Raw genomic sequence first — 19,685 nt, 5'->3', positions numbered from 1 at the left:
CACAAATTAATAGAAGAAAGAGGCCAAAAAAATTGTGTAAAACGCAGGGGAAAAATCACAGGATCTAACTCAGTCACCCAGCATGAAGTGCAGTGGTGTGATCACGGCTCATTGAAATCTTGAATTCTCAAGCACACGCGATTCTCCCACCTCAGCTTACGGAGTAGCTGGGATCACAGGGATGTGCCACCATGCCCACATACATGGGCATTTGCTGGAGAGGAGATGGACACTCTCTGTCCTGGATGTGAGGCAGGAGGCTGACATCGGGATAAGGATGATGTTCCCTCATTGCTAAAGAGTAAAAGAGAAAAGTATCATTGATAGTGCAAGGCAGGGACATGCCCTGACCTAGTGAGGTCCAGAGGCTTATATGTCCTTCACAAGGAAGTGAGAAGAAGAGAGTGTAGGCAACCCAGGGGAAATAAATGACCTAAAATAAAAGAAATAGGTCATCAAAAGTGTAGATGTATTAGTCAGGGCTCTCTAGAGTGACAGAATTAAAGATATACACATGTGTGTGTATATATGTATATATATGTGTGTGGGTGTGTATATATATGAAAGGGAGTGTGATGGTTAATACTGAGTGTCAACTTGACAGGATTGAGGGATACAGAGTATTGATCCTGGGTGTGTCTGTGAGGGTGTTGCCCAAAGAGGTTAACATTTGAATCAGGGGGCTGGGGAAGGCAATCCACCCTTAATCTGGTGGGTACAACTTAATTAGCTGCAAGCAAATGTAAATCAGGCAGAAAAATGCGAAAATGAGAGACTGGCCTAGCCTCCCAGACAACCTCTTTCTCCCATGCTGGATGCTTCCTGCCCTCGAACGTCAGACTCCACGTTCTTCAGTTTGGTACTCGGACTGGCTCTTCTTTCTCGTCAGTTTGCAGACAACTCATTGTGGAACTTATGATCCAGTAACATAATACTTAATAAACTCCCCTTTATATATATATACACACACACACACACACACACACACACACACACACATACACACACATATATATGTGTATGTGTGCGTGAGGGTGTGTGTATACATATGTATGTGTGCATATATATATGTATGTGTTTATATATATATATATCCTGTTAGTTCTGTCCCTCTAGGTCACTTGCTAATACAGGAAGTTTATTAAGTATTAACTTATACAATCACCAGGTCTCACAATCAGCCATCTGTTGACTCAGGAGCAAAAAGAGCCAGCCAGAGTTCCAAAACTGAAGAACCTGGAGTCCATGTTCGAAGGCAGGAAGTATCCAGCATGGGAGAAAGATGTAGGCTGGGAGGGTAGTCTCTTTTCACATTTTTCTGCCTGCTTATAGTCTGGCTGTGTTGGCAGCTGATTGGGTTGTGCACACACAGATCAGTGGTGGGTCTGCCTTTCCCAGCCCACTGACTCAAGTGTTAACCTTTTTTGGCAACACCCTCACAGACACACCCAGGATGAATACTTTACATCCTTCAATCCAATCAAGTTGACACTCAGTATTAGCCATCACAAGCCCACCCCTTGCTAAGCTGAACTCACACTCATCTCCTGAGATCATACATAATCTTAAAATACAGACAATAGTAAGGTCATAGTTACCCCTAACATAATACAACTATCCTTCCTACAACTGAAAATGCAAATCAGTTCAGCAGTTGTGGAAAGCAGTGTGACATCTTCTCAAAGAACTTAAAACAGAAGTGCCATTCGACCCAGCAATCATATTATTGCATATATACCCAAAGGAATAGAAATCATTCTACTATACACACAGGTGCACACATATGTTCATAGCAGCACTGTTCACAATAGGAGAGATATGAAATCAACCTAAATGACTATTAATGGTAGGCTGGATAAAGAACATGGGGTACTGCCATGAAATGCTATGCAGCAATTAAAAATGAAATAATATCCTTTGCAGCTACATGAATGCAGCTGGAGGCCATTATCCTAAGCAAATTCATACAGGATCACGAAACTTGTTCAGACAGCACTGTCCTGTAGGCACAGCCTCCTGCCTCAACAACTTCCTGTCACAATAGGAGGACTTTCCTTTTTCTCCTTTTTCTTCTTTCTTTCTCTTTCTTTCTTTCTTTCCTTCTTTCTTTCTTTCTTTCCTCCTTCCTTCCTTCCTTCCTTTCTTTCTCTTTCTTTCTTTCTTTCTTTCTTTCTTTCTTTCTTTCTTTCTTTCTTTCTCCTTCCTTCCTTCCTTCCTTCCTTCCTTCCTTCCTTCCTTCCTTCCTTCCTTCTTTCCTTCCTTCCTTTCTTTCTTTTTTTTTCTTTAAGGAGTCTTGCTCTGTCACCCAGGCTAGAGTGCAGTGGTTGGATCTCAGCTCACTGCAACCTCTGGCCCCCAGGTTCAAGCGATTCTCCTGGCTCAGTCTCCTGAGTAGTTGGGATTACAGGCTTGCGCCAGAGCACTTTGCAACATTTTGTATTTTTGGTAGAGACGAGATTTCACCATATTGACCAGGCTGGTCTCGAAATCCTGACCTCAGGTGATCCACCTGCTTCAGCTTTCCAAAGTGCTGGGATTACAGGCGTGAGCCACTGCACTCGGCTTTGGACTTTTCTTGATCATTGAAACACACAGGTGTCAGGGAGAAGGGAAATGAGTGCTGGGAGCTGTCTGAGCTCACTCCTCTGCTTTTTCAATCTGGTTTTAAGTCACCTAATCCATCAAAATAAACACAATTTTGCCTCACCAGGCACAGTGGCTTCTCTCATGGTCAACTGATTCAGTGATAGAACAAGTAAGAAAGAATGAATGGACTATTTCTTGTGCTTCTCAACTCAGGCCGATCAAGAGGATGTCTTTGGTGTTCACATCTCCTAAGCTCACTGTGGGTTTCATCTCCCCTCTGCTGCACTAGCGTCCAAGTGCATGCGATGCTTCAGCAGCATTACTCAAAGCTTCATTCTGAAGTCTGTTGAAGTTAAGAGAAACTTTTACCAGTGGAAATGTCACTGAATAAAAACAGTTCTGAAATTCCTCTAGGTTCCGCATATTCTCTACTTCCTGTCTAAAATATGGAAAAGGAACCCTATTTCCCCTTGATTATCAGATTCTATGACCCCAGCCTACACCATAAGACCCTGTGTTCAAAGTTTGTGCTGTATCATAATGAGAAATAAATGGCCACATGGTTGCCATTTTTTTTCCAATTTAATGCAGTAATTATCATGCCAAATCTTGGAATTAAGAGCTATCAACCAGAAACCCCCAGACAAGAGTGAATAAGAACAATGTTTCAATCTTGTCTCTACCCCTAATAAATAGTCATCTTTCAGATTCTCCTGTTCTGTTGATGGGGGTAACAACGTCTTACACATCGGTGTTTCAGGGCTCAGCACATCTGGTAAGACAGCGATTTGACATTACAAGGGTATGTATTTTGGCTTTCCCTGACTAGTAATGGGTTTTCTCCTTTCTGTAAGGACAGCTGCCCCTGGACACATGACAAAATCGTGAACATACGTTGCTTCACTTTTTTTATTTTTATTTTTATTTTTTTTTGCTATATTTAAGTTGCTTATTCCAATGCTAAATGGTGTAAGGATTTCTTGACTTTGATGAAAACACTCAGAAATCTTCCAAGAGATGGTTCTGGCAGAAACATGACTGACAAGAAAGGCAAATGCATATACAGGAGAACAACCACTGTCCTTCGGATGTTGGGTTAGTTCCACTGTACTCACTTGACACGCGTTTTTAGTCTGACCACTGATGTGTGGTATAATGTTAGTGGTTCAGGAAGGGTTATGCTACTTGGCAAGTTGAATGCTCAGAAAAGTCATAGGCATACAAGCCTCATCAACTAAAATTTGTATTTTTGTGCTCGTGCATGGATTTCTATGGTTCATGTGACTTCCTAAAAAAGCTGTGAAACATGACTGACTGAAGTCCTAGTATTTGATCCTCTTAATTACTAAAAGCTCGTCCACAGTAATGGAATAGAGATGAATATTCATTTGAGAAGCATTTATTTTTTATCTTGACCTATTTTCCAAGGTGCAATCATAGCTCTTTCAAACAAACTTTGTCTCCAGTCCTTCAGTTTTGTTTCTTCTGAGGCCTGATGATCTCTGCAAACCAATAGCCAATGTCATGGAATTGCTGATCTCTCATTGCAAAGTTTACAGTGACTTTGCCCTTGGGGTTTGCCACTATTGTGACTTCCAGTCTCTCAGGGCATCCTTGATGACAGCAGTGGTGTGACATCACTACAGCACCCAGTTATGAGATCTCCATCCAGTATGGCATCGTTGGGGACATACGCATGATTGGACTTCCATAGGATGCAATGATTCATTTTTAACATTAGGCAGTTATCCCCATTCAAACCCTTTACCTCTCCACTGAGTTAGAAAAATATTTCAAGGTGTACATATCCATTAGATGAGTGTTTAAAGTGTTTAAAAGTTATAAAGGAAATTTCTGTAGCCAGAGAAGATACTATACCACGTCTTGGGCACCAGGGTTTTTATGGGGGGCAAACTGAAATCACCTTCACAGATTTAATTTTTACATAATTACTTTGTAAATATGCATGTGTTGCCTATAAATGTATATATAAATATACTTAAATAGCCTTATTTAGACATAAATATCTGTACATATAAGTATATGCAGTCAATTTTTCAAAAATATAAATGCACCAATATATATGTTATATACACTCAAATATGTACATTTCCCCAAATGATATCAATTTCATGATTTTTATTGGTATTAAGTTTTGATGTTTTAAATGTTGTCTTAGTATCTCTGTGCATGAATTAATAAATATTCATATTTATGCCATCAATTTTAATAAAATGCATCTATCTAAATAGGTAGATGTATAAATACTGTATTGGTCAGTTTTTGCACAAAAATTATTGACAATCAACCACTTAAACTCTTAGTGTCTTATTACACTAAAATATTTATTTTCACATTCCTGAATGTTCATTTTAATAATCAATTGACTGATCAAGGCAGGGCTCAGCTGGTTGGTTCGGCTACAGGGAACTGAGCTTGTCTCCAGCCTATGGATTGCATTTATGAGGCCAAGTCTGAAGGACAGTGACTACTCAGGGCAGAATATTCTCATGGCAGATCGCAGGAGTAGACAACATCCCAAACCAAGCTGACTTGGTACAACTAAGTCCAAGAAACTTTAACATCGGCACACACAATTTTAATTGGTTCTTTCACTTGGTAATCACTAAACTTTCAAAAAATGTTTACTCTATTTAAACATCTAGTTATTTGATAATTCCATGGATATATAATTATGATTTTTCAACCTTTGAAATCGTCAAAGTGTTTTCAAATGCAATGTTGCATCAATTTGAAAGTAAAGCTGGGTGTGTTTTCAACATGTAACCTTCCTGTGAAATTTTCTTGAACATCCTTATTGAGAAAAACATAAATCTCTTTAGCTAAAATGTCACCTAAAACATAGCTTGTTAAACTTTATAACAGATAAAGATAACAGATAACCACCTGTTATCATGTTAAAATGAAGATTGTCTGTCAGGAAATTTGAGGTGGGCCTGCTACATGTCATGCAAAACACCCTCTCAGGGATGCTGAGGTGCTGCTGGGTTCTGGGTAATTTTAAGAAGCAAAGGACTTTCATATTAAGGGGAGAAATACTATATCGATGTTTAGGATTTTCTCTTGTTGTCTTCCTGTTTGTCAAAGAAGGCTTATTTGATTGTCAAATGATTGTTATATCTATCTATCTTTCCATCTATCTTTCTATCTATCTATCTATCTTTCTATCTATCTATCTATCTATCTATCTATCTATCTATCTATCTACCTCTCATCTATCTATGTTTTTCATGCGTGTGGAGACAGAGTCTTCCTATGTTGCCCAGTCTGCCGAGACCAGCTCAGTCATGGAGACCCTAACCCAGTGTTGCTAGAGGAATTAATGACATACACACAGAAATATAGAGTGCGGAGTGGGAATCAGGGGGCTGACAGCCTTCAGAACTGAGAGCCACAAACAGAGTTTTACCCTCGTATATATTGACAGCAAGCCAGTGATAAACATTGTTTCTATAGACTATAGATTAACTAAAGGCATTCCTTACAGGAAACAAAGGGATGGATGGGCTCTGGCTAGTTATCTGCAGCAGGAACATGTCCTTAAGCATAGATGGCTCATGGTATTGTTTGTGGTTTAGGAACTCCTTAGGCGTTTTCCACCCTGGGTGGGACAGGTGTTCCTTGTCCTCATTCTGGTAAACCAACAACCTTCAGCATGGACCTCATAGCCATCACAAGCCTGTCACAGTGCTGCAGGGATTTTTTTTATGGCCAGTTTGGGGGCCGGTTTATGGCAAGATTTGGGCGCCTGTTCCCAACATGTCCCCTTTTGCATTTTTGCAAGATGATAAAAGCAAAAGTGGCTTTATCATGGTAAACTATTTTTCTCAGGAGTCGGGATCTGCATCGCCAACTATACAAAGACAAACACCACTGACTAAAAGCACAATCATCATTGAAATCACAGAGACTCCAAGTGTTTTTATCCATTTTAATGGGTTAATAGCTGCTAATCCATATGCAGCTCCTTCAAGCACTCCGGTTCCTGGCATTAAAGTCATGTGTTTGGGATTCTTTAAATATTTGTTGTTTTAATTTTGCAATATCCAAAGACATGTTTCTAAAGTGTCCTTCTAGATGCTTTTTTATTCTTTCCCATTCATGTCTGATTCATTATAAGGATGAGCAGTGATACAAAAGTCAGAAGTATTCCAGTTCCATTTTAGCTGCATTCTATATTCCAAACTAGCTATTCGATCTCCTAGCCACATTACAGTTTGTTGGAGATCATTGATTTGATAAACTATCTTTTGGTCTATTTTAGATTGAGAGTTCCAGAGCAGAGTAGAATTCTTTGGTCTGCCATTTATTTACAAAATCTGCTGTTTACACTGATGAATGTCATGCGACTCCAGCTGCCGCAGCAGTAGCTGTAACAGCAATCTGTCCCATAATAACCAAGATTAAAGTAGCAATGAAATGCTGAGAGCATCTCAAAATTTTATGAAGAATTTCTGTAATAATATGTACAGAGGGAGACACTTCCCAATGACGGGAAAACTTCACCAGTACCCATACTCTTTCTTGAGCTCTCACTACTAGGATAGAATGATTAGTATTAAACAAGGAAGAGTTTACACAAGAGAACAATCTACATTCCTAGCAAGTTCCATGATAATTAGGGATGTCCAACTTTAGATTGCCCATTACCAACAGAAAAGGAGGACAAACACAACTTTGTATCCAAACTGTATTGTTTTCAACAAAAAAATGTAATTAGGATTATATTGTGATGGCATAGTATATTTTCCTTCCTAAATCTTGATCTTATAAAGAGCCATTAATAGTTTCCTCCAATCCTTATTTTTAGCTCCTACAGCAGGCCATGTCATTTGAGGTTGAGGTACCACTATACCGCCATGTTTCCAGATAATAGCAACTCTTGCCATACTTCTTATCATTTCTACCATCTGACTGTTTCGTTCAGACCATCTGAACGTGGTGTGGTCATGGCATGCAGACTGAGAGCTGCAATTCAAGCTAAACATCCCCTTGGGGGAATCAATCAACAATGATTCCATAGGAATTCTTGCACCACACCTCTGCCTGTTCTGCAATGCAACCTTCCTAAAGAAGTACGTTCATTTTTTCTGACCAGGTCCAATACTGTTTACAAACAGGTTTTTCAGGGCAGTATGCCTCAATTATAGGAGCAGATTTCTTATGGTAAATACTGAGACCAGAAAGCATGTATAAGTGTGTCATAGAGTGATTACATCCAGGCATTATCGTCAGCCAAGATTGATATTGAGGGGGTAGGCAACTAGTGGCCTTTCCCAAACAGATAAGTGGATGTTCTAATCCTAAAGAAATATTCATAACAGTTCCATCCTCATGTGGGTGAGATGGGCCTCTTTTATCTGCAGAACCAAGCACCCAAGAGCTGTCATTAGTGTATACCTCCAGTGGGGGGGTCCAGCCAAATTACAGGCCATAGAAGTGGTGGAATAGGGAAATATGTCCAATAAGTATAGTCGTTCTCTGTGTCTGCCCTTGCTGAAGTAATACTCACCGCAATGGTGATTCCTGCTATCACAGCTATCGTTAAATTACTCATTGTGACTGGTTGTCCCACTTTCCTCAGGTTTTCTTCCATCACCTATGGCAGGTTCTTGGTCTGTTCCCAAGTGGGTGGTTGTATTCGACGGTGTTGCTCGTGACACTGAGACTCCTCAGTGTCAGTCTCAACATAGCTGAAATCGGGGGTCCTCGGGTTCCCCCCAGAATCTCTTCTTTGGCATCTGGCTCATGATAAAGTTTCAGGTGTCTTGATGGTATCCAAGTTGGCTATTGATTCAGTCCTGGAGAAACACAAGTGTAATCTGTACCCCATGTTATTATTTTACCTATTTCCCAACTTTTTGTTATCAGATCTCTCCACCAAACCAGTTGTTCTGCTTCTGTCTTTGCAGCTGGTTTCTGTAGATGCTGTTCAGCTGCTGATAGCATCTGGCCTTTAGGCAGGCTCAAAAAATTTAAAGTCAATAATGCTAGATTCAATTGCATATGGGGTGTCCCACAGTCCCTGTTTCCCACCGTTTGCATCTGCAACTGCTGTTTCAGGGAGAGATACATTCCTTCCACTATGGCCTGTACTTGAGAATTATATCGGATACGAGTAATGTTTTTAATATTCCATATAGAGAAAAATGTAGCTAGAGCTTGGCTGGTATACCCTGGGGCATTATCTGTTTTAGTAGAAGACGGAATGGCCATCACTGCAAAGCACAGCAAAAGGTGATGTTTAACACAGGCAGGAGACTCTCCTGATTGGTATGTAGCCCAGACAAAGGAAGAAAATGTGCCCAAACATACATGTACATAAGCTAGTCTCCCAAACAAGGAACACATGTGACGTCCATTTGCCAAAGAGAATTAGGGTATTAGGAAGGGTATTGTCCTCCTCCTGAAGTGATTTTTTTCCCAAGCTCTAATGCACACTCCTCTAAGATGCTCTATGTCATCTTCCTGCATAATCACCTGTGCATCTAAACCAGCCCAGCCACTGACCCCCAAAAGTTGCTCTGCAGTCATATTGATTTGCGGTTGGGCCAGGCATTGTAAGCAGCCTGAGTGGAAGCTTCATCTGCCCACCAAGTTTTAAATTGTAGGAACTGAGCAGGAGACAGACAAGTTCAGGTAAGAGCATCCCAGTCAGGAGGAATCATCCAGCTGGAGACATCAACATTCTGTAACAGTCCCATTACAAAAGGAGAACCTGGTCCATATTGATTAACAGCTTGTTTAAATTCTTCGAGTAATTCAAAAGGAAAAGGCTCAAATGTAGCTATAACACTTCCCTGTTGATCTGAGGGGTGTATTCTAACAGGGAACTGCGAAGTCTCTATGTCACCCTCATGTCTAGCTTGCTGGATTCCTGCCTGAATAGAAATGAGAGTGATCACTCAAGGTGCCGCTTGAACCGTCACTGGAGCAACTACTTTTCACCCAGTGTCCTCCGGAAAAGAAGGATCTGGAGGGTCAGGCTACTCTTTTTCTTCAAACTAATGAGGGGGTGCAGAAAGGGAGGGATAAACCTCTCCCTCTTTTGCCACTTTAGATTTAGCTGGCAAACAAACCTGCTCTGTCAGCTCTTCTGTTACTTTGTTATACTCTCCTGCTTCCTTATCATCAGTGTGAAAAGGTTCCCAGGTGGAACAAACCAGAGCTGACACTTGTCCCATTGTTACCCTGATGCTTCCGAGTTCCCCTTCTTACTCACCACAGGGATTGCTTAAGAGTACTCAGGTGTCCTCCAGCATAGTTCCACGTTCTCCGACCATCACTCTAGCAACCCTTCAACCCTGTTTTGAGCCCCACGTGTGGACACCACTTGCCGAGACCAGCTCAGTAGTGGAGAATCTAACCCAGTGGCATCAGAGGAATTAAAGCCACACACACAGAAATATAGAGTGTGGAGTGGGAATCGAGGGACTAACAGCCTTCAGAGCTGAGAGCCATAAACAGAGTTTTACCTACATATTTATTGACAGCAAGCCAGTGATAGGCATTGTTTCTATAGACTATAGATTAACTAAAGGCATTCCTTATGGGAAACAAAGGGATGGGCTCTGGCTAGCTATCTGCAGCAGGAACATGTCCTTAAGGCACAGACAGCTCATGCTATTGTTTGTGGTTTAGGAATGCCTTAAGCAGTTTTCCACCCTGGGTGGGCCAGGTGTTCCTTGCCCTCATTCTGGTAAACCAACCACCTTCAGCGTGGGCATCATAGCCATCAGGAGCATGTCACAGTGCTGCAGAGACTTTTTTTATGGCCAGTTTTAGGGACTGTTTATGGCCAGATTTGGGGGCCTCTTCCCAACACCAGTCCAATCTCAAACTCCTAGGATGAAGCAATTCTCCTGCCTTAGCCTCTCAAAGTTCTCGGGATTACAGGCATGAGCTACCACACACAGTGTTATAATATGTTTCACACAATATCCTGATTTTTCTGCTTCATCTATGACTTAATGAACTTTTCTTGCTATGAACTCAGACTTGCTGCTGAAACTCAAAAGCACAGTCTAGTGCATTCTGGGACAATCTGTAACAGGAGAAATGTTAAGCCTTGTGAAAAGGGTAACCTTGCTGGCCTGTCAGCTGTCAATTTCCCATCACTACTATCACTTCTGGAAGCACATTTTCCAAAGCTCCTTTGCTATCTATGGTTTCTTCAGAGTTGGTCAACGAGTTGCCCTCCCATGACACTGGGAAGTCAGAGTGGTGGATTTATGTACACTGACACCTGAAGTAAAACACATGCAGTTAGGTGTGGACTGGAGAGTCACCTGGAGATGTGCTACAGGCAGCTGAGAGCAGCAGCACCTCTGCCCTGGACTTCCCAGACATGTGTGAGGATCATCACACGGTACTCAGCACGTACCACCTGGGGCAGGTGCACGCTGGCTTCTGGAGGAGCACCTGAGAATCTCCTGTCTCTAGTAAATGCTTCATAAATGACATACTGTAGGCTTCAGAAAGACTGTGATTTAGACTTTAATTTAGTCAATTTGAATTTAGTCAATTCTAATTTAGTCAATTGGAATACTAGGAGTAGCTTCTCTTTTTCTATATGAATTCTAATTATCCCATAACATAGACTCCTCAGGTGGACTTATCTCTCTTCTTTATTCTGCCAGGACAGGGGTTGTAACGTCTTTTCTGCTGGGGATGATGACGAAAGAGGCTTAGGGTTCAGAGGAGCCTCCCTGGCCTCCCTACAAAAACCTCCCAATGACTTTCAAAACCTGACTGACTTCGAGAAATGCTCTCAGCTAATGGAGGCACCAGGAGGAGCATCTGGAGCAGCCCAGGCTCACACATCTGCTTCCTTGGGGGTTTATATTATGACCTCTAACACTGTGGGAGGGTAACTGTAGTGCTGTTGACAGTAGTAAGTGGCAAAATCTTCAGGCTGCAGGCTGCTGATGGTGAGAGTGAAATCTGTCCCAGATCCACTGCCACTGAACCGAGAGGGAATCCCACTTTGCAAACTGGATGCAGCATAGATCAGGAGCTTAGGGGCTTTCCCTGGTTTCTGCTGATACCATGCTGATTCAGCAGCAGGGGAAGTGGAGCCAACTACATCACTATCAATGGACTTAAGCCCAATGACTCCAGAGAGTATTTCTCTTGTGAAGTATTAGTTGTCTGCAGAGGAAGTAAGTGCTTGAGGCATCGAAGAAATGCACAAGTAGGAGTGGCCAGATCAAGGTAGTGCAGCCTATGAACAAACCTCCTGCTGATTTTCCAGGGGACTGGATTTCAGGGAAATGACTACTGAACAGCATGTCCGCACGCAAATATCCGGATTCAGAGAGATACAGCTCTGGATTCAAATGCACTTTTTTTCTGCATAATTTTGGCAGTCATTGTTACTACACCTTGGCGTTTCCATTCATTCTACTTCAGCTGACTCTTTATGGTCCTTTCTGCCCCTCACTGCTCTCTCCGAACCTGGGGAAGGCAGCTCAGCCTGCAAATTTGGTGGACCTCATGGCCTGGAATTAGCATCCCCTAGGACAGCTATCAATCAGTGATGACAAGGGAGGTGTACACATACCCCAGCTCCCTAAATTCTCAGGTGGAATAACAGAGGCTTTTTTTTTTCTGTTTCTGTGTGGGCGTGACCTCTGGTCATCCTCAGAGGTGACTCCTTGCTGAAACACCTTTCACTGTCCCTCCTCTCTTCCCTTACTCACTTGCTTGTTTCCTGCACTTTGTAAATATACTGCCTCCATGGGAATCTTTGTCATCCTTCTTACTGGGGTATCCAACCTAAGGCACTGAAAAATTCCTAATCCTCGGAGGGCATCTTTGGTTTCACTTATTCCACTTCTCATGTTTTGATGTCTATGGAAACTCAGAAAATTTAAGAAATACTTAAATTCCCTTTGGCAATCTTTCTTAGATTTGATTTTAGCAGAGTTTCATTTTTTTCTAGGTCAGAAAATCAAAGAAGACTTCCACAAATTGCTACACACCATCCAGTCCACTAAAAGCAGAGAATCAGAATCTGTCAGAACTTAACATTCACACATCAGCGAGTCCTAGAGTCTCAGGATTTCTCTAGGTCTACTGCCTCCTAAATCTGCCTTGTGATATTTTTTATTCTACCTTAGGGCAAGCTCATCGTGGGGTAATGAGAGTTGTTGGTGAAATGAATAATATACCCCCTATACACAACATTGTCCTAATATCTGGAATCTATGATTATTACTTGTGAATATGCCAAATGTAACTTTACAGACATGGTCAAGAATTTTGAGGTCAGGAGAGTATCCTGAATTATCTGGGTGAGACTAGCACAATCACAAGTGTCCTTATAACAGGGAGGGAGAAGGGTCACATCCAGAGAGGAGCTGGGGCAACAGAGAGGGGTGCTGGAGTGATGGAGGAAGGGGCCATGGAACCATGAATGTGGGAACATGAGAAAGATGGGAAGCCGGATATTGAATTCTCTCTCTTAAAACCTCCAGAATACAGTCCTGTTACTGAGTTAACACAAAGGGTTGTGGAACCAAGGTTTCATCATGCAGATGAAGCCTCCGGATAGCAGGCTTCAGAAAGAATAGACTGTAATGGTTTCTTAGCAGACTTAAAAGGTGCCAGACTGCTAGTTAAATCTCTTTGGGTCAGGAAAGAGACTCAAAAATGGACAGGATTCTCTACAGAAGGTAGATTTTCCCCACAAGAAACAACTTAGCAGAGGCATTTTCAAATACATTAAATACAAATATCTTGGGGAAAATACTTTGATTTCCCTGAGGCCTGGCATCTGTCATGTTGGCATCTTATTGCTATAAAGAGTTTGCTTTGTCAGTCTCAAGGTCTCTGTTTTAACATTAAACACTGGTCAGTTGTACCTGAATTTTAAAGAGAGGATGGTCAGTTAAGGCATATCTGATCATCCATTCCCATCATGGACTGTACTGTATTTCAGGTTGATTTTGGAGTGTTCTTGATTGAGAGAAGGAGTTTACGCAGTTGGCTAGGGAGCTTGGAGTTTCATTTTTGGTTCACACACCTATGTCCAGGTAAGAGGGACCCACACAGGAGGGCTTGCACAGAACCTGGCTTGCAGGGCTGCTTACAGACCTGCTCTGTCTCCTGTTGTCATGCACAACGAAGGACACAGCCAATGACTACCCTTAGCCATCTGGGGAGAACCTGTGTCTGCAGAGGACAGTCATGAGCTATGAGTCTAGCTAACTATGATTGTCTTCAGGCACCTGTGGTCCTCAGCTTCCATGGGATTTGTGTGGGAACTGGCTCAAAGAGCACCCACCAGGATTCTTATGAGAATATCTCATTCACAGAAGGCAGTGGGTGATATGACAGCACAGAGGGACTCTGTGGGGCTAGCTACATGGAACACTCTGGGAGAGTCACTGGCACCCGGGCTAGACAGAGCTTCTTGCAACTTCTGAAGCACATGAATTTGGATCTCTTAACATCATTTTGAAATATCATTTATTATTCAGAAGGCAACCGTTGCAACTAAGATAGCATCTGTAATAGCTAGGAATAAAAAAGTGATATTTTATTGCTAAGATGATTACAAGAAAACAAAAAAACATAGCATGAAAGAAAAGAGCAACACTAGACTGAGGGCTTTGGGTAAGAGCTTGAGACTCAGTAGTGAATCCCCTGGGCCATCTTCTGTCAATAGAGAGGGACAATCAGGAAAGGGAAATGTGTAGTAGAGACAAAATCTTGGTGAGTAAAAGAATCCTAAGAGAAAACAAGAGTCTCCTTCCTGAGCATCAGGTTGGTGTCGGGAAGATGTACATAATCCCCACATTCCAGGTCTTACACTTTTCAGCAATTAGGGCTCAGGATGAATTCAGAAGACACCATTCACTTCACAGCAGATGGGGACACAGTCAAGGCAGCGGTGAGAGGCAAGGCTGGGCTTTCAGCCTCAGAGCACAGAGCAGGTTCCCCACTACTCCACACTCTGATGTCTCCTCTCAGATGTTCCAGATGTTCCACCTCATTCTTGCCTTAAGGGCTCCAAGTTGTTAATGGGACACTAGCCCTCTTCCTTTCCCAGGGTTTGTTAGAACTTGGCTCTGTTGTGTATTGTGGGGTTTGTTTGCCATCTAGAGGCAGGTTCTCGGCATAGCAACTTACAGGCTTTTTCTACTTGTGATACCGAAAATAATTACATACATAAATTTATCATAAATAATAAATCGACTTAATGTATCAAATCAGTAAAAAATAAAAATATGAGTTTAAGAGCTTAAAAGGAGTCTGATGAGGTTAAATAGAGAAATTACTTTCAGTGGAGGACAGAGCAACAGATGATTTGTTTTTAAATCGATGACATTTTGGGAGTAATTATCATATGGTAAATAACAACTTGAAATAAGCTCCTAAAATATAATTTTATACTCAAAAAGTATTTCCAAGAATCATATAAATACATTTTCAGATTAAAACACACAAAAAAATGTGCGTTTATCATCAGGTGCACTCAATGGAAGATTTCTCAAATGTATACTTGGAGCAAAAATAACATTTATTTCTATTTGCAAGTTCAAGATTTTTGATCTTTAGAAGAAAACAACTTTCCCTTCACTCTGTTCCACTCATGCTGCTGAGGATGGGCGTGGGGGCAAACACTTTGAGGAAGGAGGAAGCTTTGGGCTGAGGGTGGTCGTGCCTCCTGCCCACCTGAATGACCTCATGGAGAAGAGCCAATGACACCACCAAGGCCACGTGCCTATCTCTGCACTGCCATGGCACAGACAGAGAAACCTGGTCACACTTGGTCAATGGGAACTAAAGGCTTTTTTGTACCAGCCAATTTTGATTCTCCTTGTATCTTCTCTCAGGTTTAGGGGATAGTTCACCTTTGACCATTTGTTTTCACAGTGTAGCCATTTGTTACATGAGCATTACATAAGTTGTTTCTTTGTTTGTTAAATTATCTAACCATGTTAAATGGGTTGGGACTAATCCTGTGTCTCATGGCAAAGCAGAAATTCAAGTTCACTAGAAGCTGTCAATCACATGAGGGCTAAAGATGACGATAACATTGCTTAGCTCCGGGTCATACTACTTACAATTTTTTTTTTTTTTGACAGAATCTCACTTTGTTAACCAGTTTGGAGTGAAGTGGCATGATCTCAGCTCATTGCAACCTCCGCCTTCCGGATTGAAGTGATTCTCCTCCCTCAGCCTCCTGAGTAGCTGAAATTACAGGAGCATGCCACAACGCCTGGCGAATTTTTGTACTTTTAGTAGAGAAAGAGTTTCACCATGTTGGCCAGGCTGGTCCTAAACTCTTGACTTCAGCAGATTCACCTGCGTCAAAGTGCTTGGATTACAGGCGCAAGCCACTGCACCCCATCACACTTTGTGTTCTTTAACTGCATTCTTTATAATGACTTTTAAGCTCAATTATGCATTTATCAGCACTTTTAAAAACATATTGTGTCACTTATTTTTCATTTGAGGGTTCCAGAGTGATTGATATGCATACAATTTTTGCCATAGAATTTTTAAACCTAACAGAAATGGAACTTTGGAATTCTAATTGCACTTACTAAGGAAACCGTTATCTTGGAATAAACAATCATCTCAAGTGTACTTTATACCCTTAGCCTGAAGCGGATCTTCTTCCGTTGATTCAGTCATTGTTTTGTGTCTATCACACGGTGTTATGACATGTAACTCACATGACTCATTATGAAGTTCAGTATCATTTAGAACACTATGTTTACTAAAATCTATGAAAAGCATACATGTTCCATGCATTGACATCTGAAACATAGAATTTAGATTCATTTCCAGGTAATGACATAAAATGTGAAAAGAATGCATTTCTGGCTGGGCGTGGTGGCTCATGCCTGTAATCCCAGCACTTTGGGAAGCCGAGGCGGGTGGATCACGAGGTCAGGAGATTGATACCATCTTGGCTAACACAGTGAAATCCCGTCTCTATTAAAAATACAAAAAATTAGCCAGGCGTGGTGGCGGGTGCCTGTAGTCCCAGCTACTAGGGAGGCTGAGGCAGGAGAATGGCTTGAACACGGGAGGTGGAGCTTGCAGTGAGCCGAGACCACTCACTGCACTCCAGCTTGGGCAACAGAGCAAGATTCCATCACAAAAAAAAAAAAAAAAAAAAAAAAAAAAAAAAAAAAAGGTTTCTTTGAAACCTTTTCTTATGAAAACACAGTAATAAATTTCCACTCTAAAATAGCAAAAATAGAACTTAGCCTACATACTTTCAAAACTTTTAGAATTTGGAAGAGAAATAAAAATCTCACATAATTCTGAATGTTTCCTTTGTTCTTGAAATAAACTTTTTATTTTTTATCTTTGAGTTTATGCAGTTATTTTTAAAGGCCACTTTTGGAATTGTGAAAACTCACTTTCCACTTGACAAATAATAATTAAGAGTAATACGTTTTTGACATCAGGATTTCATACCGACCATGAGTTTATAAAGTCTATTTGAATAATCCAGCATCAAACATTTTTACTGAGTGTCCTTCGCCATACTACCCTGCACACAGCTTGTGTAGAATGCTTTCTCCTGTAAGACACTGGAGAGGAGGGTTTCGTGCAAGTCGGAGAGCAGAATGAGGGAGACGGGAGACAATGAGTTTCCAAATATGACTAAGTGTCATTGTGTATGAAATAAATCCCAAGTTGGTCATTTCCCATATGTGTTCTACTTGTGTTGTCACTCAACTGCATCCATGGTCTGGTTATTCTGACAGCTGCATGAACTTGACAAATGTGGGCAAGACAGGGACGGTGAGGATGGGAGCTTTCATTCACTCTCCCTTCATCATAGCCGGTTGCTCCCAGGGCACGTGATCCCCCATGAATTCTCCTCCTCCTGATGCCTTCCCCAGGCTGTGGTTGCTGGTGGGGCCTTAACATGTGGGATCTGAGATGCTGCTGAGGTTCTCATGGACCAGTATCCTCAGCAGGAAACGCTGCCCTGATGTCTCCAACAGCCTTCTCTTCTGCGGACTCAGAGACTCTGCTCAGCTGCTCTCCAAGACAAGTGGCACATGTGGGCAGCTGGGCCAACCCAACAGGGAGGTTTCTGCTCGAGGATGTACCACTGTGGGAGGAAGCTGTGTACCTTGCATGCAGTAATAAACCCCAACATCCTCAGCCTCCACCCGGCTGATTTTCAGTGTGAAATCAGTGCCTGACCCACTGCCACTGAACCTGTCTGGGACTCCAGAGGCCCGCTTGGAACCCAAATAGATCAAGAGCTGTGGAGACTGGCCTGGCTTCTGCAGGTACCAGTCCAAATAGGTGTATCCATCACTATGCAGGAGGCTCTGACTAGACCTGCAGGAGATAGAAGCCGGCTCTCCAGGGGTGACGGGCAGGGAGAGTGGAGTCTGGGTCATCACAATATCTCCACTGGTCCCTGAAAAAAGAACAGAGCAGTGCAAGTTTATGTAGATACATTATGAGCAACTTTCATAATTTCTCTTCTGATATTAATTTACAGTTACATTTTAAAGTTTTGATTTATATCATGAAAAGTAGACTTCCTAAAATAAACCCATTATTTACTAGCCAGCAGGGAACTCTTCATTTTCAAGTTCTGAATCAGAGCACTGGTCATCGTTTCCTGGAGGTGAATCCTGGGAATTCATAAGACAAACATGAATTCCATTCCCTGGAGCATAGACCGTGTGACTCTATCACATTATTGCAATAAACATGTGAAGCTGTGGAGCCCACAGAGCTCACCTCCCACCCAATTCTCCTCCCTCATCTCCTTCTGTCCTTACCAGGGAGCCAGAGCACCAGTAGCCCCAGGAGTTGAGCAGGGAGCCTCATTGTGAGAAGGTGACCTGAGGAGTCCTGATCAGTCAAGGCAAGGTTAGAGCTGAGCTTTTATCTCAGACTCACGAGGGAAGGTCCTCCCTAGGGGACAGTATGCAAATCCCCTGGTGGGTGCAGTGGTGTGGAAAAGGTTGATGGGGCAGGGGAATGTCTCTTCTGTGAACAATGTGATATAAATTGTCCCTTGGAACAAAACAGAGAGATTAAGTCAAGTTTGTCCACAATCAAGGGAACAAGGATCTGAAGGGGAAAGTTGGGACCTTTTATCAGGATGCACTGTGTAGGGCATGACTGCAAGAAAGCACCAGAACCCTGATCATGTGGAAATGTGTGTCCAGGATGCATCTCTGGGAGGTGAATGCCATCTGACTTGATTCCCTCCTAGTCAATCTAGAGAACCAAACAGCCCCATCCCCGCAAGCATTGCTGGACTGAGAGCCTGCAGATAAAAAGCGACCTGGAGCCAGTTCAAGGGCTGTCTGGTATCTGCTGTTTCCAGGATAACTGTTCAAGAGTGTTCAACTCAAATACTAGATTCTACCCTGCCCTGGCACCTGGTGAGTGAACTGCATAAGAGCTCTGTGTCCTAGGGCCTCACCGGGAGAATGATGTGAGCCTCTATATTTAGAGCCAAGAGTCCAGTGTAAGGAAAAGGAAAGAAAGACACAATTTTGTGCCTCAGGCAGTGAATATAAAAGTCCTGGTGACCAGCTACTCAATCTGGGATCGATCTCATCACAATCACCTCACATATACAAGGCTAACCAGAGGGCTCTTTTTGTATTTGTATTTTTATTTTTTTATTTAGTAGAGGTGGGGTTTCACCATGTTGTCCGGTCTTGTCTTGAACTCCTGACCTCAGGAGATCTGCCTGCCTGGACCTCCTAAAGTACTGGGATTACAGGTGTGAGCAATTGTGTCTGGCCCAGAGAACTCTCTTAAGGGAAGAATCTTCTAGGTTAACGACACAGAACAAATAAGACATAACTGTGCATGATGTTTTTTCAAGTGGTGATTAGAAAAGCTCTTCCCATGCAGTCTCCCTGGTCATGTGGAATCAGGTCCTGTCAGGGCTTCTAGGTTTTGTCAACTCTGAGTGAGACGTGAATCTCCCCCACCCTGGATGTGGTGCAGCCACAGCCATGGATCCACAGATCAAAAGGAAATTCTCTATGTATAAAGAGCAAGAACTGCATTCACAGTTTTACGTCTCTGGGTAACCTGTACCTGTAACTGATTGTTTCTTG

General features: G+C 42.2%; 1 gene segment (V, D, J or C); it reads right to left on the bottom strand.

Moving 5' to 3' along the window:
* Positions 1-17,054: 17,054 nt before the first annotated feature.
* LOC106998680 (immunoglobulin kappa variable 2-28-like) lies at positions 17,055-18,513 on the bottom strand. The segment is given in 2 exon segments: positions 17,055-18,013; positions 18,384-18,513. Coding segments are annotated over 2 exon segments (447 nt in total).
* Between the last annotated feature and the right edge of the window lie 1,172 nt (positions 18,514-19,685).

This window comes from Macaca mulatta, chromosome 13, assembly GCF_049350105.2.
Source record: "Macaca mulatta isolate MMU2019108-1 chromosome 13, T2T-MMU8v2.0, whole genome shotgun sequence".
NCBI lineage: Eukaryota > Metazoa > Chordata > Mammalia > Primates > Cercopithecidae > Macaca > Macaca mulatta.
Note: the sequence above shows the minus strand (reverse complement) of the source record. Positions and strands in the feature narration are given on the sequence as shown.